This window comes from Helicoverpa zea, chromosome 8 (genome assembly GCF_022581195.2).
Source record: "Helicoverpa zea isolate HzStark_Cry1AcR chromosome 8, ilHelZeax1.1, whole genome shotgun sequence".
Taxonomy (NCBI): domain Eukaryota; kingdom Metazoa; phylum Arthropoda; class Insecta; order Lepidoptera; family Noctuidae; genus Helicoverpa; species Helicoverpa zea.
In genome coordinates, this window is record NC_061459.1 from 8712788 (window position 1) to 8733309 (window position 20522).

General features: G+C 38.4%; 2 protein-coding genes across 5 annotated transcripts in view; one reads left to right on the forward strand and one right to left on the reverse strand.

The window, feature by feature from the left end:
• The first annotated feature begins 1851 nt into the window (after window positions 1-1851).
• On the forward strand, window positions 1852-4256 carry LOC124632702. Its single transcript, XM_047167649.1, has 6 exons — window positions 1852-1885; window positions 1968-2038; window positions 2339-2569; window positions 2938-3108; window positions 3351-3518; window positions 3642-4256. The coding sequence occupies exons 1-6, from the start codon at window positions 1852-1854 to the stop codon at window positions 4254-4256; spliced, it is 1290 nt and encodes a 429-aa protein (XP_047023605.1).
• Window positions 4257-9517: 5261 nt separating this feature from the next.
• The window catches only part of LOC124632714 (LIM domain only protein 3), a 51677-nt gene continuing 40672 nt past the window's right edge, over window positions 9518-20522 (reverse strand). For 3 of the 4 annotated variants that reach the window (XM_047167662.1, XM_047167664.1, XM_047167663.1), the window contains exons 2-6: window positions 16047-16205; window positions 15557-15729; window positions 15121-15246; window positions 11497-11647; window positions 9518-11214 (exon numbers count right to left, since the gene is read on the reverse strand). In XM_047167662.1, the coding sequence (XP_047023618.1) occupies window positions 11077-11214; window positions 11497-11647; window positions 15121-15246; window positions 15557-15729; window positions 16047-16205 (747 nt within the window). In that variant the 3' untranslated portion in view covers window positions 9518-11076. Of the gene's footprint in view, window positions 11215-11496; window positions 11648-15120; window positions 15247-15556; window positions 15730-16046; window positions 16206-16601; window positions 16707-20522 lie in introns of those variants that run through there. The other variant, XM_047167665.1, reaches the window with a different exon arrangement.

Sequence of the window (20522 nt, forward strand, 5' to 3'; positions counted from 1 at the left end):
CCACGTCTTCGAATTAATCGCCCGAGAGCCGCTCTCTATTAAAGTTTCTTCGCAAGTTGTTTAAGAGGCTCAAGTTCCTTAAAACTCCGCAGATAATGTTAAACATTCATTTAAGTGCGCGAGGACCGCCCAACTTCCGAATTGTCGTATAAATCTTCTAATTCTTGAAGCGTTTAATATTCATATCACCTTTCGCGACTCGCAGTTGCTAAGCTGGCGAAAAGTTCGCCTAGACTCCACGGAATTTGTACGCAACGGGCTCGTAATGCGCATTTACTCACATGCTTCATGTATTCCCCTCTATACTTCAGGTATTTAAAATGTGGATAAGGCATAAATTCTGGATCTCTGATGCTATCTTGGATAATAAAATGCAATTCCAAATTGCAGCTTCTTTTTGATATCTGCATATTTCTATGGCCAATATCAAAACATATACAAAACAAAGGTAACATTTATTTAAAGTAAATAGAGAACACCTTAATGTAACTAACTATTCTAACCATGCTAGAATTTATTTTCTATTATTTCAAACAATGAATAACTATCAAAATAGAATAGCAAAACTAGCAGCGCTCAAAAATCCCGGTATCATTTTATATTCACCAACAAAACAATAAAAACGGCCGCTGTTACGGATACCCTATAAATATTCGTTGGATTGCTTTTCGCAAAATCAATAAAGCTGTTAAAATACAACTACGATTAAAAGTTATATAGCAGTTTTATTGATATTTTAGGACATCGTTTTACAACTGCAAAGAGACAGAACTGTAAAGCAATTGCGGGGAGCAGCCAAAACACGTAGCTCGTTCATTCCGACCGTTATACCAATACCAAGTTAAGAAGACACGGCTTACCCCTAAAACCTTGTAATGGCTTAGAACATTTAGAAGAAAGTAGCACACTTTGACAGGTCCAGGTAAACTGGACATGTAATAACCGTCTGAACAAGTGCTATGGTCGTGGCTGCATCAGCGGTTTGGATACGATATCTCCGCTCATTTGGGGACAATGTCACTGTTTCTCTACCTTAAAGTGGCTTACTAATTGTTATATCGGTTAGGCTCGTACTAAAGTACCCATAGATTTTTTTTATTTGTTTATCTATTGTATACATTATTTTATAATAAAATAAATTGTTATCTAGAATGATATTTATTATACTTAAATACTAAAGTGAAATCACATTCACAAAACTAACTTTTTCCCTTCAATGTTTTATACATTCATCCAATCTGAAATAAAACTGAAAAGACGTACCAACACAGCGCTCTCGTGATGGCGCGCCCGCCCAAGCCGTGTTTCCGTCCACGGTATTTTAAATAAACTGCACTTTTAATGTTCTTAGCATATTTTTCAAAAGTCGACGCAGCTCCTAGCGTATTAATACGCACTCTTAAACACCCCTAACATGAATAATTAGGTGTTCCCCAGATTTATCCGCCGCCTTTATCTGTAAAACACGCGTTTTAAAATCGCGAAGTCATTCTTTCCGCTTTATTGAGGATAATACATCTTGGCTTGGATGAGATTCTGATTAATGTCTTTAACTCGAGTCGGCGTAACTTTGTCAAAGATAGCGGAGAAAAATAAAGGGACGTGACTCGACTAATTCGATTTTTACGACAGAGAGAGTTAAAAAGAATTATAGCATTTAGGTTAAAAATGAGGATTTAAATATGTTTTGTGCAGGTTCATAAAAACTGTTTGATTTACCTGGCAGTGAAAACATTATGAAAAACGATATCTATTCTTCTTTTGAAATTTCTACTGTCACACCGGCAATGTATTTGACGGTGAAACGTCATTTAGTTTTCTTATAAATGTTTATGATAGTTTTCTACGAATATGAAAACTAAAATTCTAATTGCACTGTGTTTCGGTAATTGCTGAATGTTTATATTGATATTTTCGTTTTCTCCCATACAGATTGGTCGGTAAATATATTTTTGGTAATTTTGCAGCTTTGACGTTATGTGTAGAAGTAAATGCGGAAGGTGAACAGGAAGTTCGACGAGGGCTATTTCCTTACATGGTAAGTTGGTCGTAATCTGGTGATACAAAACTGGTTTTTTGCAAAGTTTTGTCTTATTCCGTTTGAAGACTTGGGTAATCTTAAATGTCATTCATTCCGATTTCATTCCATCTTTGTCATTATCTATGGTGAACTAAAAAATGTTAAAGCAAGCAATCAAGGCCTTACAGAGAATTGTAAGCAAAAAAAAATACGCAACATTTATTAAACTGGAGCTAAGCCGATTTTACTCCTAAGTAATATTTTCATCTTCCAGATAATCTGAAAGCTATATACATCCATTTGTTTCTGTTTCACCAGGCATTCCTATACTATCCCGATGAGTCGGTAGTAGATGGCACTGGCGCAAGGTTCCTCCGAGGAGCAGTCCTGATCCGACCTGACTGGCTCGTCACCTCCGCAGTAGGGCCCAGCATCCTCACAGACGGACCCAACGGCTTTCCACGTAAAACACTTCTAGCCAGACTCGGTGCAGTTACAATTGATGCCAATTTCACACTTAATGAAGACGAGGATGAACAAGAGCGAGAGGTAACACAGAATATTGAAACATATTTGTTTCCGAAAAGATGTATTTGTACAGTTTCAGTCCCTAATTATTGCTTGGACATCAAAGGACACATTGGAACACAGTGGACACATACATACAGTTCCAATATTTTCTACTTCCACAAACATAATTCCAAATAGTATAAATTCCAATATTGTTGATAGAAAGCAAAAGGAGTTGATAATGTAATTATGGGTTCAAGGGCCACAACAGGTCAAAGGACTTGGTCTTCCAGATGGCAACCTATCTCTAATACCTCAAGTATTGCTGATATGCACGCAGGAGCTACTAAGTACTACTTACCGACAATCATAAACATAGTAATAATTATTTTCATTATCACGTACAGGTTATACAAGTCGTTCGTCCATACAACCACAGCGCGACGCAATGGTGGCGCACAGACATTTCCCTGATGAAGGTCTTATTAGCGTTCAACATGACATCAGCAGTGGGCATCTCAAACCTCAGCCCCAAACGAGAGTACCAGGAGAAAACTTGCATCGTACTCGTATATGCAGTGAGTTGCCAGTTTCTTATGGCGGCGTTTTAATCCTTTAGAAAACCCAAAATAATGTTTTTTGTTGCGTTAACGTTCACTCATATATCCGATGCATCAGTACAATTTGCGATTTTTTGTAAATGCAATTCATTGCCAATGTCCCATAAATGATCTGACTGCAAGAAAATTTAAAAATGAACTTATTATTGATCAAAGCTATTGCTCAGAAATATTGGTAATCTCTCAATTATAATTCGCAGAAGAGTTCCGGCAATCGGACCGATGAAAGGAATTTGATGCAACTGACTGTGGAGCTGCTACCACCATCAATTCAAAACTGCGGTTCCCATTTCATTGGCACCACCATGACATGCGCCGCCGACAGCGATGAAAATAAGAACGCGAATTATGACGAGAACTTCTGTCAAGTGAGATAATAACCAATACATTTTAATAACCAATTCATTTATTTCATTTTCAGTATTTTCAATTTGCTTCTTTTTTTATTATTATTTTTATTTAGTCCTTAAATATTCTTATATTTCTCGAAGGGCAACAGCGGTGGACCACTTATTTGTGAAAATGATGTAGCGGGCATTCAAACTTACATTGACAACGACTGCAAGCAACCACATCTGTACCAATTATTATCAGCTTGGGACAACTTCATAACTTGCGGCATAGAGGACAAATGTCATGAGGAACAATGCTCCCATATTTGTGTCGTAGCCAATAAGGACCCGCCCGAAACTACTTCTGAGACATCATCTACTGTGACGGAAGACACACGTCTGATAGAAACCACCACAGCTGCTGTACCCATTGTGACTTCTGCCGTACCAACAAAAGAGGAAACCAAACCAGTCACGCTGCCGCCACCAACGACCACTGTAACGCCAGAAGATACAACCACGGATGCACCACCAACTCCTACGTATTACGTTTCTGAAACGGAAGTAACAGAAACCAAGTCCTGGCCAAACGAAAAATATTCTAATGAGCGTAAGAAGCTGGAACAAGGAGATTTAGACAATACTGATAGGAAACCTAGCGTGGAAGCACAACACCATGACGTAAAAGTTAAGGTACGCAGTGCCGGACGAAGCAATGTATCAAATACACTTACTCTTTTCTTTGGATTCTTCATTTTGGCGTGTTTGATTTAATGTTCATTTTATTGTGATATTGTTTGAAAAAGTATAAAACTTTTAATTGTTGAGTATAACCGTGTATTATTTGAAAACTTAGAGATTCGATTATGTAAAGTCTGTTGATAATAATGGCATGCAGTGAGGTCTGGTAGGGTGCGCGACGCCGATGCTGCTGCCGAAGTTTGTCGAATAAGTAGAATTAAGTAAGGTTGCAGGCTTAACGCCTCCGTAGCTTGCTCTAATAGCATTAACAAGTTTCCAGACCATATTGAAGAATTTTGTGTTCTATTTTATGCATTTTAGAGCTCTACGAATTTGTATGTTTTTAAGAGCTTGTTCTCCACCAAACTGAACTAAAATATTAATAATTACATTTACACGTCTTGTTGCAACTGCAGTACAGAAATAGAGGGGTTTTAAATTTTATGTACGAGTATGCTTATGTCTTTGACTAAAGTCGATGTGCGTAACATTATTATTATAACTTAGGCTTCAGGGCCATGTAATGCCCTTTTAATTTACTTTCCAGAGAGAATGAAGCAGAAAACAAAAAAACTAGTGGGGGCATTTTTCTCTTCATACTCCACTAACAAAACCGTAACTTTATAAGCGGGTATCTTACAAATTCGCATCTCTGTTAAACTAATTATCATATCTGGTGGAGACAAATCCCCGCGTCGGCCGGCGCGTCGGGAAGCTCCTTATTTGCATTTTCACAAGTCGCGGTTAAGTACACTTAACTTCCAAGTCTACAAGCCTCTTGCAATTTCTGATGCGTTAAAATCTTTATAATATTTTTGGGTTTATATTTTCAGGAGTTTTTGTAGGTCGACGCTTGTTTTAGCAATGTTTTGGTCTCGATATCTAAAATATGTACACTTATAAAATGTTATAAATGAAGCGGGTAGGTACTTATAGTAAGTTAAAAATGTTCGATGTCCAAGTTTGGTTCTTGAAGATTTCAGTGGGATATGCCTATGCCTGCCCTACGTAGTTTTTGAATAGCGTGCCTTAATAACAAGCTCCTTACTATTGAATTATTTCTAGATAGTGTCGCGGAAAAAACCTTAATATTACCTACGTAGGTACATGTTTTTCAAAAACAAGAACTTCTCGATGCAACATTCTTTCCTAACATTTTGCACTGAAACTAGCGGCCACATCATCTTTAAACTGAATAGCATTTTCTTCCCGAACTTCCCAAGTGCACTGAATCGAAATGTATCTTAATACGACTCGATGTGTTTAAATTCGAAAGGGGATCGCATCGGAAAACTGTTATGCATATTTTAAAGTTAAATTTACTTACAGCGAACCCACGGCGCCGAATGAAGGTTCGACTCTCAAATATCTCTTTGCGAACTTTAAAATGTTTTATGATATTCAGCGGACGTGATAACGGTAAATTTGTGAATAACCCACTCAATCGAAATGAATATAAAACATATTCATTTGAATTTATCGTTCGAGACGGACGTGACTTATTATTCATCGTATCTTATTACTTTCGCAGTTTATACCCAAACTCGACGCCTGAGCGTAACGTTATAGCAACAGTCCCAAAGGCGGATCTTGCAAAGAGATATCACAATTTCAATTCTGTACATTAATTACAGCGAAACAAACACAACTTTTAGCATTTGATAATACAAGGAGGGTCGAGTTAACAAACAAAAGGAATTAATTCAACAATCTCGTAAAAAGAAATAAGCAGTTCATAAAACTTTTAATAATTAAAACTCAAATAAAAATAGGAGCATCGGGGGCATAGCTTGTCCAGTTAAAGCAGACCTTCCATTCCCCTCTCTCAGTTACGGAAACACGGAATATTGGACGCATTTTTATAGAACTACAGAGTTCTTTAAGAATAGTCATTGTATAAGAACCATTTTCCTATATAAATCCCTGCTGGAGGGTAAAAGAACTGACAACTGTCGTTAACTCATCCTGACCGGGCATTAAGCAGTGTAAACAGGGAATAGCTCGTAAAAATAATAGCTGGCCTATTTATCAACATAAAAATAATAAATAGGCGCATTTTCATTTAATTTTTCATACGATGCAGCATTGTCATTCCATCCATTAAGGTTACTGGTTAACTTGAGCATTTTCTTAAGACTCATTTAAAGAAATAAAAATATCGATGTCCAACTTAGATGAGACCATTTGGTTGCGATGTACGCAATAGTTATTTTTACAGTTTCTGTTAGAGTTAAATTAAAATCTAGTTTAAAGTTCGAATTGTTACGTCGAAAGATAGTGCATGTAACCCTCAGTCCTGTAACTGAAGCCAACAACTTAATAAATCGTCCAACAGATTGCAGTATCTCGTGATCTTGGTATAACGCTTGCACTAACATTTTCTTTTTAAACTTCCCCTTAAATTACAATGGCAACAAGTGATATCTATGAAATCAGATCTAATAGAGGACTCTAGTAGATGATCACTATCCTGGGATTTACGTATAGCTCGGCATAAGTACATAGTATGTGTCCTTAGTTGATTGAAGAATCATCAAATCCGCCGCCGGCGCGGAGTCTCGCTGTAGGCAATTTTCAATCTTTTTCCTATTTGTAACAGTAATAAAGCGGCCGGGAAAAGTCAACAATCAATTTTGTATTTCAATTTATTCCCAACCATCCTAGTTCGTGCGATGATAAGAAAAAGAAAAACGCGTTCATTGAAAACGGAAATTATTGCAAGAAGCCATCAGTGGTGTGCGCCCGGCTTCCTACGCTGTTATATTTGTGTTTTTTTATTTTCATTTTTTGCCAAACGGTTTCACAGTTTTGATTTGTGGGCCGTCGCGTCGGTGGGAGCCATTTTTCACGCACCTCATTGTGACGTTCACGCTCGAGGAGACCGGCTGCGAAGGTTGGTTCGCTCGTCACAACTCACACCTTTATTTATTGTCAACCCTTTCTATTTGAATATGCGCTTCATGTACAATGCACGCGATTTGTTTCATCTATTTGTGTTTTGTTACATCACTCGACATGAATGCAGCCTTTTTTTTATAGGTTTGAAGTGCTTATTCATCCAGTGAATTTACAATAAGAAATAGGACAGGAAAGGTCAGTCAGAATGTGCAATATGCATGAGTCAAGTTGCACCTTCACGTAGTCATAAACTTGACAGTCATCATTTCTCGTGTGACTAAAGCAATATACGCCAGTTTACCTGTATATGTGATTGACTGAGGAAATGGAACTAAATCTCGAGGCGTGTTTTTGTTAACTTGCTGTACCGTGTCAGGACCAACTAAGACCGTAGACTGTAGAATTCGACATGCTTCAATTCTGAGGATTATAGTAGGTATATAATAACTCACGTGAACGTTATTGTGCAATAGTAACTACACGTAAACTACATTTTGAACCTGTCTGTAGTTCTGTTATGGATCATAATGTTGGTGGTTGTTTACAGTGGTGAAATTAAAGATGGCATCGATAACAATTCTATCAGGGTGTGTTGGGCCGACAATGAGGGCGGGGGTCGGGAAATTGGGGTGATTTTTCTCCTCTTTGCACGTTCGTTGTAGCGTTAGTATAAAAAACAGGTAATTGTGTTCTTTAAAAAAAAATTGATATCCAATGATAACTTAAAAATTGTACTGTGAAGCTATTTCGAAGAATGTCGGTTAATTTTTTCTGAGAATAAATTACTGAAAATTTCAATAACCAAAAACCCTTTAAATGTAATTTGTCTCACTAAAAAGCAATTTAGTACACTACAGTCACTTGATCCAAATCTTTATACAATATGGAGCTGAACTTGTTTTCGTTAATTATTTTCCTTATTTCATTCGACATTCTACTTCGAAGTTTTATGAATGCAAATAACTTTATTATCCAAAAGTCAGGCACAAATGTTGACAAAAAATTAGGTGTCATGTCGAATTGACAACAAAAACATGATTATTTGTAGCTATTCATAGTCAATGTGAAATCACTTTCCTTTAACTAGGTGTTGACGTCACTTGGTCCCGTGATCTCGTTATTTTTCCTTATTATATTCTGGATTTTCCTTTTATTTGACTCGAGTATTTAAACTAACACACATACTTTTCTTTGAATAAGTAGTAACTGCTTAATATCCATTACGGCTCTCAAGTATCTACTATCTCTTTTCAAATAAAAGTTAATGTATATGCCGCAGGGATATGATAAAAACGGGGATTTGATCAATTCCCTAGGGGATTTGATCAAATCACGGAGGATGTTAAAATAACAACACGATTTTATCTTTTCCCTAAACAAATCTAGTGAATTGAACAAATCCCTAAATTGGTTCAGTGAAATGACAAAAACCATGTCAGTTCTTGTCTTGCGCCTGTAAGAAATTCCTTTATGTAATTCACGATGCCACAAATCAGCTACATGTTTTAATAAGTGATTATTACATATAGGCATATCATACGCAACTAAAATATTTTTTATTTTTTAAAGAAATTTTTGTTCATTGTTTAAAAAAAAAATATTGTTCTGAGTAATGGTGATTTTTTTTATCAATATTTCCTTGTATTACACACACCTGATTATCATAATTATGTAGGTATATCTTACCAAATAAACCTTTAAAATATCAAAGCAAAATTATTTTTATCATTTCACTGAACCAATTTAGGGATTTGTTCAATTCACTAGATTTGTTTAGGGAAAAGATGATGATTTGATCAAATCCCTTAGTCAATTGATCAAATCCCCGTTTTTATCATATCCCTGCGACATATATCATTTTTTCCGCTGTCGATTGAGTATGTGACAATGACAAAAAAAATGTTACGTATTAATGGTATTACCCACCTTAAAACTGTTCTGCTGACGCTACAACCTGCACCACACTTCAGGTGCTATCGGTAAGTACTACAATGCAGTGGCAGCCGACATTTTTATGTGGCCGATATGAAACCTCTTTGCTCCTCATTCTCACCACTAAAAGACCACGTTTCCGAATTTCCGATTCGCCCCGACTGTTGATAACGCATTTTCCCTTTCATTGGGCTTCTTGTTCCTTGTATTTATTGAACTGATCAGGTCTGGTTAGAGGAAATACCTTTTGGCTTTATTGCTTTGTGTTTCATTGTGAACATTTTTCAGTCATTTTCTTTTGAACGACGTGTCGGTTCATCGCATTGAAAAGCAAGTGGGTTGTGAAATTATTGCAGTTGAACTAATTTGTCAAAAAAAAAACATAATTATAGATCTTGATTTTCTTGTAAGATGTTGAGGAAAAAACAAAATTGTAATAACTAAAGCATAAATAAAACATAATATATTCTTGAACAAGGCTTTAATGAGCTACATCTTTGGTCGTATCATTGGTTAGAAGAGAACTTGCACATTTATATTTATACAAATGTGTGTGTGTGTGCACACAGCCGTGCGTCTCTCTACAGGAATGCATGAGCTTGTACAGTCGTCAACATAACACCTACGATATACACATCCGAGTACTGTCAGATGCATCAACTAGTTACAACTGCTGACGATAAAACACTTGATTCACATCAATTAACATTACAACTCTATTGATTCAAATACTCCCCTGTGGAGCGTGGAAGGACTACAATAATTTCAAAATACATATTATTGGCGACTGTACACAATTAAATGCAAACAATTAATAATTCATCCGAAGACGACGACAAGTATTCATTTAAAATATCACTAAAGAAACTAATTTGAACTATTCTGAATGATGTATCCTTTCAATTAACACATATTCCACATTTTACTAATTAATCCAAATATTTTATATTCACCATTGTATAATAATAGATATACAATAATCTACTTACAGTAAGTGATCTATTTACATAAATAATACAAACATCATAACAATGTCTATAGTAAACTTAACAATTAATATACATAGGTACAAAATGAAATAACAAATGTATTCGAGAAGTTCATCAAATAAATTTTCCGTCGCGGCTTAGCCAGAATAAAATTAAAATATTTGAAAATAACTAAGTAATTTGATCGTGAAATATCCCTAATCAATTGTAGACTCGATTGATTGTACTATAATACGTACATATAGATGATTATACTATTTACATTAACACTGATAGTTATTTTAAAATACATTTCATCCACGAAAGACGACAATTCGGCAGTCTTAAAACCCGCGCTAGATAATGTCTCGCGTTAGGCTCGCCACACGTTCAGCGGTCCAAATGCGCACGTTACCGCCCGGCAGCGGTTGAGCCGCCAAATGTCCACAACACTACATAGCACGTCACTATCCCTGTAGCTGCGCATCTGAACCGCTGAAAGTGTTCACAGCCGTTAGCTAAAATCGCTCTATATCATTTTCCGTACCATCAATTCTCACACTATACATTATAGAGAAAAATACAGACATGATATTGCAATTTTTAACAGATTTATTATACAAAAGGGAGATTCAATGATCCTTTAACTATATCCTAATTTAGCATAATTGCTCATCTGAGATCAAATTCTGAGATTTTAACAAACTAAAACAACTCTCCTTGAAACATTACCCTAATAACATATTAATATTATCATACTTTATTCAGAATTATTACATGATAATGTAGATATTAATTATGTGCTGTTTATAAGCAATCAGAAACATTAACTACAGTTTGGCATTTACTTTGCTTTAGTTTATACACTTAGAAACATGTCAAGTCCAGTAATAAGACGATAAGAATGTTCTGTCTTAATAGAGCTGCGTTTGAAACACTGATAGTTCGTTGGCAACAGCAACTGATGAACAGTATCGATTGTCACAGTATCGGAGCACGCGTGATTAGTTTTGATACTTGGCGTAGGGGTGGGCCGCGTCTCACGCGCTGTACTCTCAGCTGGACGCCGAGAGGCCGAGCGGCTTGAGGTGCGGGGGCGCCGCGAACGGGGCCGGCGACGAGCCCGACATGTTGTTGTTCAGATCACCGGAGCGGCTCGAGCCGTTCATCAGGCCGCTCATCGCGTTGCTTGTCTGTACAAAATTTATTTAATTACTATCAGCTCCAGACACAAAAGCGGAATCTAAAACGAGATCTAGATCGTATCTTGCTCTGATCCAGGGTAAAGTTTTATAGTAACAGTGTGTGCTTTTCAATTTATTTGAAAGGCAAGTTGTAAGCTTTTCTTAAGCCCGGTTGGTGCTTTCACGGACGAGTTGTTTGACCAAGGTTTATTTGGTTTAATGGTCAATTAGCTGTCTGGAACCTAGATAGAGGGCTATGTACTACTTTTATATGACTTGTGTATTGCTTACGGGTGGTGGTGGGAGATGCGTGGTCTGCCGCTTGAGGTGCGCGAGCGGCGGCGGGTTGTACGCCATGTTGGCGAACACCAGGCGCTCCTCGTAGTCATACTCGCACAGGATCTTGTTGTCGCACAGGTAGAACCGGTCGCCCACGCAGAACCTAACACAAACGATGCAACGCATTGATTCAAATATCCTGATATGGCAAAGTATCAGGTTACTTTACTTCAGTCTGGTATTACTAGATACTTATGTCATTTTATTTACATATATGGGAACATGATATCATTAAAGATGTTAAGATTAAGATATAAATATTTCCTATCTCATAGAGACACCGAAAATACGAGTTCAACACTTGTCTAGATCCGCGTTGGAAAATAGCAACACGATTCTGATATCGCACTATCAATCTGATACTTATTATAAAATCCTACATCTCATTATCATATCACACATGTATAAAAAACATGTTTCTGTCATCGTGATATGAAATCCGCATAATATACACATATGTTTGTTTTGGTACCCAATTACCTAATTCGTACACGTCTTTTACGTTTACCAACGTTTTCGACTCTGTAGGTTAATTACGCCAATCTCATCAGTTGATTCATAATTATAAAATAAGCGAGCTACAAGCAGGAAGATCCAATTAACAATGCTACCGGAACCTACTACACAACCCACTCGTTATTACGGTTAATAATTATACGCATCCTATTTCTAATAAGAAACGCTTCGATCTAATCGCGAACATCATTACTTTGATGAAACGAAACCCAAAAAGCAAACCACAAAATGTCTAAGAAATAAAATTTACTATCATGAGTGGAAAGGTCAGCGCGCAGCAAGGAGGCGCGATAACGTCACGCAAGCGAGCATCCCTCAATGTGGCAAAACAAAAGGTATCGCCTTCGACTCGCCAGTGGCCGCCCGGAACCGTCGGTGATAACAGCGACCTTATCTCCCCTTGGTCTCACCCCCGCCGCGCCCGCGTCTCCGCCACCCTGCCAACTCTTTTGTTTCACTTGTCACAAAAATTAAGCGCAATAGCTCCGCTACAAATGTCTCTTTTTTAAGGGGCCAATTTCCACCGCAACTCAGTCGATTTCGCCGCTCTTAATTAACTTTATTTCCTGTTCTCTTCGTTCCCGACTTTTGTTTTGGGCTCGTCGTTTTTTATTTCGCTATTTTTTGTCTGCAGCTGCGTAATGGAAAAGATGGAAAACGAAATTTTAATGACTGGGTGCAAGTTAAGCTTTGTTCGTAGCGCCATTGTGTCGCGACGGCACCCAAACCAAGTTTGACGTTTTACGTTAAACGAACGTGTACATTGGCTCTTCTCCCTCTGCAGTAAGACAAAAGCATTCAGGAGGTGTGCAGATCAAAATCAGCTACGGGAAAAATCACTCCACCGCCTGTCTCTCATAGACGTCATATTTATAAAACAAAAAAACTTTGTTCCAATATTGGAATATCTGATTTGTTTTCAGATGGTCTTGTGCTCTCAAGTCCTCGAGTCTCCAGACATTCTATAAATTCTCAATTTGAATATGCTGAACCATTAAAATCGACGTTGCTCAGACTGTGATGTGAAGTGACAACAGCGTGAAGATAGTGGTTGCAGCGGAGGCGACGCGGACACAAGCGCGGCAGCACGCGGCTTCCGCCGCGGGCGCGCCGCACCGCCGCCGCACCGCCCGCGCCGCCGCCGCCGCTCGCCGCCAGATTGCTACTAAATTATTTAGCCGTTTAGCGATATTCGCCCGTGATATCTGCCGTCCGCTCCGATCGGACAGCCCGCAAATTGGATTCAGATTTCTGCCTGGCGTGGAAATTGATTTGTACGTGATATTTAATAGTTTGCACTGGCGTACCGTTGTTGTTGAATGTTTATCAAGCTCTAATAGTAGCCTAATTAGCAAAATACCTGCTGGAGCTTTATTTTATTGCTACATTTAATAATTCGTTAATATTTGAATACCTATACATTTCTGGTCATTCGAAAAAAGCTTCTGATGTTTGCTACAAAATTACACCACTTTACGTAATACGAAGCCAACTGTTGAGCATGTATCCTAAAGGCACTCGAATGAATATATAATTCGTCGAGGATGTCGCGCGAGATCTACTAACACGGGAAAGGTTCACAAGTGACATATAAACCATTCAGAGTGGCTCCAATCTTCGCGACCTTTCTATTATTTAAACGGACGCAGTCCGGCGAAAATTGCCGTTTTCGCGCCTGCACCCCTACTCCGAACTTTACACGACATTTTAGGGACGTTGCTCGAGCAATAAACTACGTTGTTTATGTATTTTCTTCCATTTTCTATCAAAACACTTACAAACCCATTCTATTAAAAAACTATAAAACCGAAACCTGCACGGGACGAAAGCTGAAACGTACACAATTCCAATATTCCTCGAAATAAACCAACAAAATAGTTTTCCTTTGCAAATTCGGGCAACGTAAGTCGAGACTAGAATAAGGACGGCGGTATCCGGGCCGGCTGACAATGTCGTGCACCGTACAATTGAATTGAATAAAACAGTCGAACAGTATTCATATGTTTTGATTAGTAAAGAAATCTCTTTGTTGGGACAATGTTACTTTGGAGAAATATTAAAGCTACTGTTAATAAATGCATGTGTTTGAGAGCAAGTCGTATTGTACCATTATATGAAATGTTTACTTTCACGGGGTGATATTGTGATGCATGTTGTCTAGTTTGTTTTGTTTACGTCTTTTATCTTGCAAGTAGCTAATTAAAGACTTACTGATCATTTTGATCGTGTGCTTATCATAGCAAAAATAGATGATACATCACGCATGTTTTGCCTGAAGATTAAGAATGAGGTGACCCATAGAGAAATGTCATTTGAACACCAGACTGCTAATTAGAAAGTCTTTGAGGAAGCATCAAAACAATAATATTAGCACCATAATCGCATCGATTTGAATCCTGACTAATCCAGTTTACTCGACATTTTTATTGCAGATCAAAGTTTGCTTTCCGAATGCTTTATGAAAACAGTGCAAGGACATAAGGTACCATTTAGATTCAACTTGTCTTTATTAAGTGACTGATAAATACGAGTTCTTATTTAAAATTAAACTTATACGACGAAGAAAAAAATGTTACAGTGTATTTTGGTATAGTAACGTCCAAAATAAGTCCCAAAACGTTTAACTTTTTTAGTCAATAGTTTCAAACATATTTCGCTACAACATCCCTTACAAAAATAAACTAACTTTAAATAAGATCAGCAACAGAATTTATGATCTCTCGATATTAAATGTTTACACAGTGTGCACGCATTCTCCTTCTTGCGTTCGACTTTATTATGTAGCGGAAAATTTAATCGCGTTTTCAGTGTCCGTGAGATGAATAAACAATCTAAACTGCTGTTACATTATATCTTTATCTTTTTTACTCTGTATAGTTTACTATGCTTTGTCCTACTCCTTTTATTTGGGGTTCAATATATAGGGTTCTTTTACATGTGTTGTTTTTTTTTCAAATAGGTACATGATGCACATTTAAAGGACTTTTGTACAAGTGATGCTGAATAGTTCTCATCAGTTTTATGCAATGTTGCACTGTTGTGTTATTTTCCTACACATACCTATGGTTGCACTGTTGGCAAGCGAAGCACTCGAGGTGGTAGACGTTGCTGCGTGCGCGCATCACCATCTCGAAGGCCGGGATCACTTTGTTGCAGGCCGCGCAGTAACCAGTGTTGCCGAACAGCCTGTTGATAAACAAACAATTTTGAATATTTCCCGGTAATTTGAAGTTCTGCAGAGTTCTACACAGCTAGAAATGTAGATGAATTATGAAATTAATAACCCTTCTTAGCAGTCTGAGAAAAGGACAGCTCCAGTTTTTTCTGTCAGACATTCATATCACATATAGGTACACAACAAAAGGGCACTCAGACCTATTTTTCTTTTGACCACTTATTTACTTTTCTTAAAGTTGCCTGCAAAGAGGCAACTAACGCTTGCTAACTACATTCATATTTCCTGATTGATGAAACCTAAGCACATAAGGTAACTCACCTCAAATAGTCCCTCTTGCACAGAATAAGGTTAGCCCGAGTATAGAGCGTGTGGCCGACCTCCCCGAGGCGGCAGTCACAGCAGCCGCACTTCAGGCAGTCCTCATGCCACAACTGGTCCAAAGCCTTCAGTAGGTACCGCTCGGTGATCACCTTGCTGCATCCAGCGCAAATCTGGTAAACAAACAAGTGGTTTTAAAGATTGTGAATACATAAAAATAAATGGGGTAAGATTAAGGAAAAAAATATTTTATTCCTTTTCAGCTTGCTCATTGCGATTTTTTTTCTTTCATTGGTTCATTTTTACAAAACAGTAAAAATGAACTAACCAATCATATCGTTTAAAACAACCAAACCAGAGGTAGAGTTTCTCATGAAAAAGACATTCAAAATTGAACTTTTTTTATTTAGGTTTTTGTAACCTGTAAAATAATTTAATTTGAGGTTATTTTGCAATTCATTTATTTATTAAAAATAGTAATATGACATACCTGTGGCTGTGGTGGTTGAGCTGGCTGTGAGGAAGGTCCAGTCTGCGCAGACGCAGGCAGCGGCGACGCGCGCGCCTCCTTCGAGACCTCCATGGCGAGCATGTGGGATCCCAACCCTGGACTGCCGCCGCTCGCCTGCTGCGGCGTTCGCCTCTCGCACTAAAACAAACAAGGTATCGGTAAGTTACAAGCTATAAGATACAGTTCTATTACTTGCACGATTACAACAATATTCGTTTCTAGACTTTGTGAAATATATTTAATAAATAATATCGGCGGACCGCAAAATATCCTGTTGTGTTATTTACGTTTAGCCTTAGCAACAAAACAAGTTCAATCACGTCGAGGTCCATTCATTTTGAATCATAAGTCACAATACGTAATCGCCTCAGAGCTATACAGCTCATTCAGAGCATTTTATGTTACAGCATAAACTCCAGAACCATGAAATTTATCGCCTGTAATATTTCTCGAAAAAATTAGCACAGCTACTCAAGCGATTAATGAGAACGTGAAACACGACTCAACGTTTCTGAACTATAGCAAATTATGTACCTTAAAATATCGAATAAGTACAAAAATAAGAATAAAAACTGTAATTGAGATCGTGTCGCCGAAAAAACAGCAATAAAGTCAAGCACGGACTTGAGCGTCGTCACGCTTAATTAATATTTAAAATACAATTCAATTAAATTTGGCAACTGGTGCAGCCTCGCACTATTTTGTTGGCGACATTCGCGCGCGGTTACCACTGTGCGACCTTTCCAATCATTTTTTTACCCACGCACAAGTTGTTTTCTAGTACAACGGATTCGGGTATTATGAGGCAACGTGCCTGAAACAATGCTGGCTATTGTAAGGTCCGTGACGAATGGTCCACGGCTCTTATTTTTGTGTGTTTTGGAGAGTGCGTCCGATCGGCCGCCATAAATAATAGCGCACGGATATCGACCGGAAGCCTGCACACTACACCGACAAATAGTGTCAATGACTGTTTGTTTCATCTACAGAGGAAGCTAATCAACTCGGCTGTGAGTCACTGCAACTTAGAATAGAGTTTAAATACGCATGCTAATCAAGTGCAGCGAATCGCTTAATTGCACGTATATAATAACAATGCTTTATTGCCTTCCTGCTCACATATTTAATACAAAATACGAATATATGGCCACAGTGCCTCTCAAGTTTCATGAACTGCGGTGTTAGCGCATGCAACTACCCAATTAGTGGTATTCGTAATATTATATGTATATGGTAGGTACCTTTATAATTAAGTAAATCAAATTACAAGTCTCAGTATCTAAGAGAAATAATTAGTTATTACTCATCAACTAACAATATCTACGTCATATGACTTTTTGCGGTAATGATCTTCGCCAAAATAATATTTATTCAATTGTATTATTGCAACAACAATTAATTAACGAAACACCATGTTGCTATTACTAAGATCATAAATCTTAGAAGAACGTGAACTCCTGTCACCGTTCCAACACTATTCAAATCGGATTCATTGAACACGCTTCAGCTTACCGAGAACGTAATAATAGAACAAGAACGAAATGAATGCCAACAGGCTTCGCTCAATGGAATGGTAGTGCACGACCGAGGTATCGATGCGACATTTTTTGCGAAGTAGACAGGCCGTGAAGCGAGCCTTCGTGAATAATTACCGGCCGGTGACAGCAACACGCTACGCCACTCGGAAAACAACCCGTGGCGAATGCAACCAACCGAGATTAGACGCAGCTCAAGCAAAAAAGCTCACGCCTTCCATTAGCGGTGACTTTCCAAACGTCAATACGCACGAATTAGGATTTTACGAATGTCAGCCGTGGAAACGGGAGAAAGAACTATGCAAAAGTAATTCCGCTTGACGTTCGACGGCAAATTGTTAGACATGAAGCGTTATAAAACAGCAGTGCGTGGCCGCAGCACGGGCGATGCAGCGATGCAGCGGCTGAATTGAAGGATGGCCGGCGCGGGCCGCCTGGGAGCCCGCATCCGGCGCACCGGACCGACGTTAATGATTAACACAGACGCGGTCCGAGACCAATTATGCGCTGCCACCACACCCCAAATTAGAAACTATTTTCGCCCATTAGTGGCCAACTTCATAATCAATTACACGTTAAAATTTCACAGCGCTGTTTCGGGAGCTCTCTGTTTGGATAATCGGAGTTTGTGGTCCCACGGCGAGCTATTACGTGGCGCTGTACGGGTCATAAAGGTTTTTGTTAGGCTTCCAACGAATTTTAATGCATGTTTCGAATGCATTTCGGTTCAGGTAACTGCATTAAGCTAAATAATTGTATGCAACTATAATTCCCACTAGATTCAATTGCAGTTTTTCTGCAGTGTCTGTTTATTTCCTTAATAATTATTTAATACCTCGATCGCCTCTTCCTCATATATGTAAATAAGTAACCTTCAACACTTAAAACTTGACATGTATACCTACCAAAAAAACAAAACAAATCTTCCAGAAGATTATTCGAGACAGACAACACTAATAGGATTGAGTGCACTCCGCTAATCATAATTCATCAGCGAGATTAAAGAATAAGCGGCGCGATGAGGGGGATACGGGCTGTACCCCCCCCCCACCCTCACCCCCGCACTCCTACACTCCGCCGGCGTTCGGATGAGACTGAGAGACAATATGATTGCCACACCTGCGGAAACGACGCAAAGTAACGAGACGAGAAGCTAAATAATTCAACCAACTAACAACGCTCCGAATGTTGCTCCACTTCATTCTTGCACACAAATGTACGGAACACGAACAATTTACTTGTTAATTAACCTAAAATTAAGGATTGGCTGGCTGTAATCCAAAGTAAGTAGCCATTAACATTTCTATTGAATGTTAATGAGTATGAAGCACGAGAAAGAAAATAATAATAATAAATTAAATTTTCAAAAGTATGACCCAGTCATGGTCACTTAATTCTAGCAGTGATTTAGTACCCATAACTTCTTCATTTAAAAGTACGGGTATTAACTTTAAATGAGTAACAGTAAAAATACACGTAAAAGATAATTTCAAAATGTGTTAAAAAAATGAAGTAGAGCAGCATCCGGAGCGCATCAACTACACTGGTACTTATTTAGCAGATTGCTTTCCTTTAAGTTGTTCTTTAATCTAGGTATGGCCGTGGGCCGCGGTGCTTTACTTCACACCCTCCTCGCTACGTCACATCCGGCGGGTCCTGTGGTACAAAGGATGTTCGCACGCACTTTGATATTAAACCTCTTGCAATGATGCACTGCGTGGAAGAAAATTGTTTTTCCATTGCACAGGTAGCTTTACATTTCGGCTGTGGGATGTTTCTTATGATTACTGATGGCATGCACTTGTTCACAAAGTGTGTCTACAAATGTGTAAGATACATTATATTAACACTATTATAATAACTCAATTTTTTTTTCGTAATAATGCAAATGAACATGCATAATATGAATCTTTTGAGTGCCTATATTGCGATCGTTTAATAGTATCTGGATGGTTCATTATTAAGTAAGACGCGTGTTATCCGAGTCGTAAAGGGCCGTCTACGAGGTGATCAGTAGACGATGGGCAATTAGAACGCGAATGTGAGGAGCATTATCAGTCGCGCGCCACAGAACGGCGACCGCGAACTCGACGCGGAATTTCGTTAATACCAACCCATATTGGATTAGCGGCGGCACCCGACCGCCGCAATAATATAACGAAATTCAAACATTAATAGGCTCAAACACAATCACGGATGGCCGCATAATCGAGTTAGCTGCTATTCGGTTAAACCCCTATCGCGTAATCTGCCCCATTGTCTGACAGTCGTTGTGCTGATCATGAGGGCCGATTATTGTGGCAATTTCGTGTTTATTGTTTTCAGGTGTCTCCTGTCACCCCGGCGTCCTGAAGGAGGCGCACAATACCCAGCCTTATCTCCAGCGAGACTATCTCGTAAAATGTTACCGTGAACGTCTGTAACATTTCCAAAACAATGCTCCGTAATTGTTGCTTCAACAAAATTACTTCAATATCTGAGTGTGACACCATCCAATAACTGAGCAGAACTCGCCACGAGAACTAATCGCACCATCGAACAATAGAATAACAAACCGCAGAGGTAGATAATAAACAAAATCCCTTGGCAGTCGAAGTAAGTGATACTCAGGTGGAATATACGTCGGACAAGTTAAAAGTTTCACCTCAGTTAGATGCAGCTGAAGGAACAAATAAGTAGATAGAAGCTGTGTCAAAACTGCCAAAAACAAAACTATAAAGTTTGCGTTATAACGGGTAGATATCGCTTTATCTATTTGAGATGTCCAACTCAATTTGGATTGGTGAGCTTGTCTTTTACAACTTGCGGTGGCTCCCACGCGATCTTTTGTTCATAACACCACATCTTATTACAGTTTCTGATTTCTAATCAGATCGAATTTGTATTTAAATTATTCCGTTATAAAGCCAATGGATTTAAT

Coding starts and splice junctions, on each gene's coding strand:
- LOC124632702 (XM_047167649.1), top strand. CDS start 1,852: ATGAAAACTAAAATTCTAATTGCACTGTGTTTCG. Junction 2,039..2,338: donor GAGGGCTATTTCCTTACATG/GTAAGTTGGTCG, acceptor CTGTTTCACCAG/GCATTCCTATACTATCCCGA. Junction 2,570..2,937: donor AGGATGAACAAGAGCGAGAG/GTAACACAGAAT, acceptor TATCACGTACAG/GTTATACAAGTCGTTCGTCC.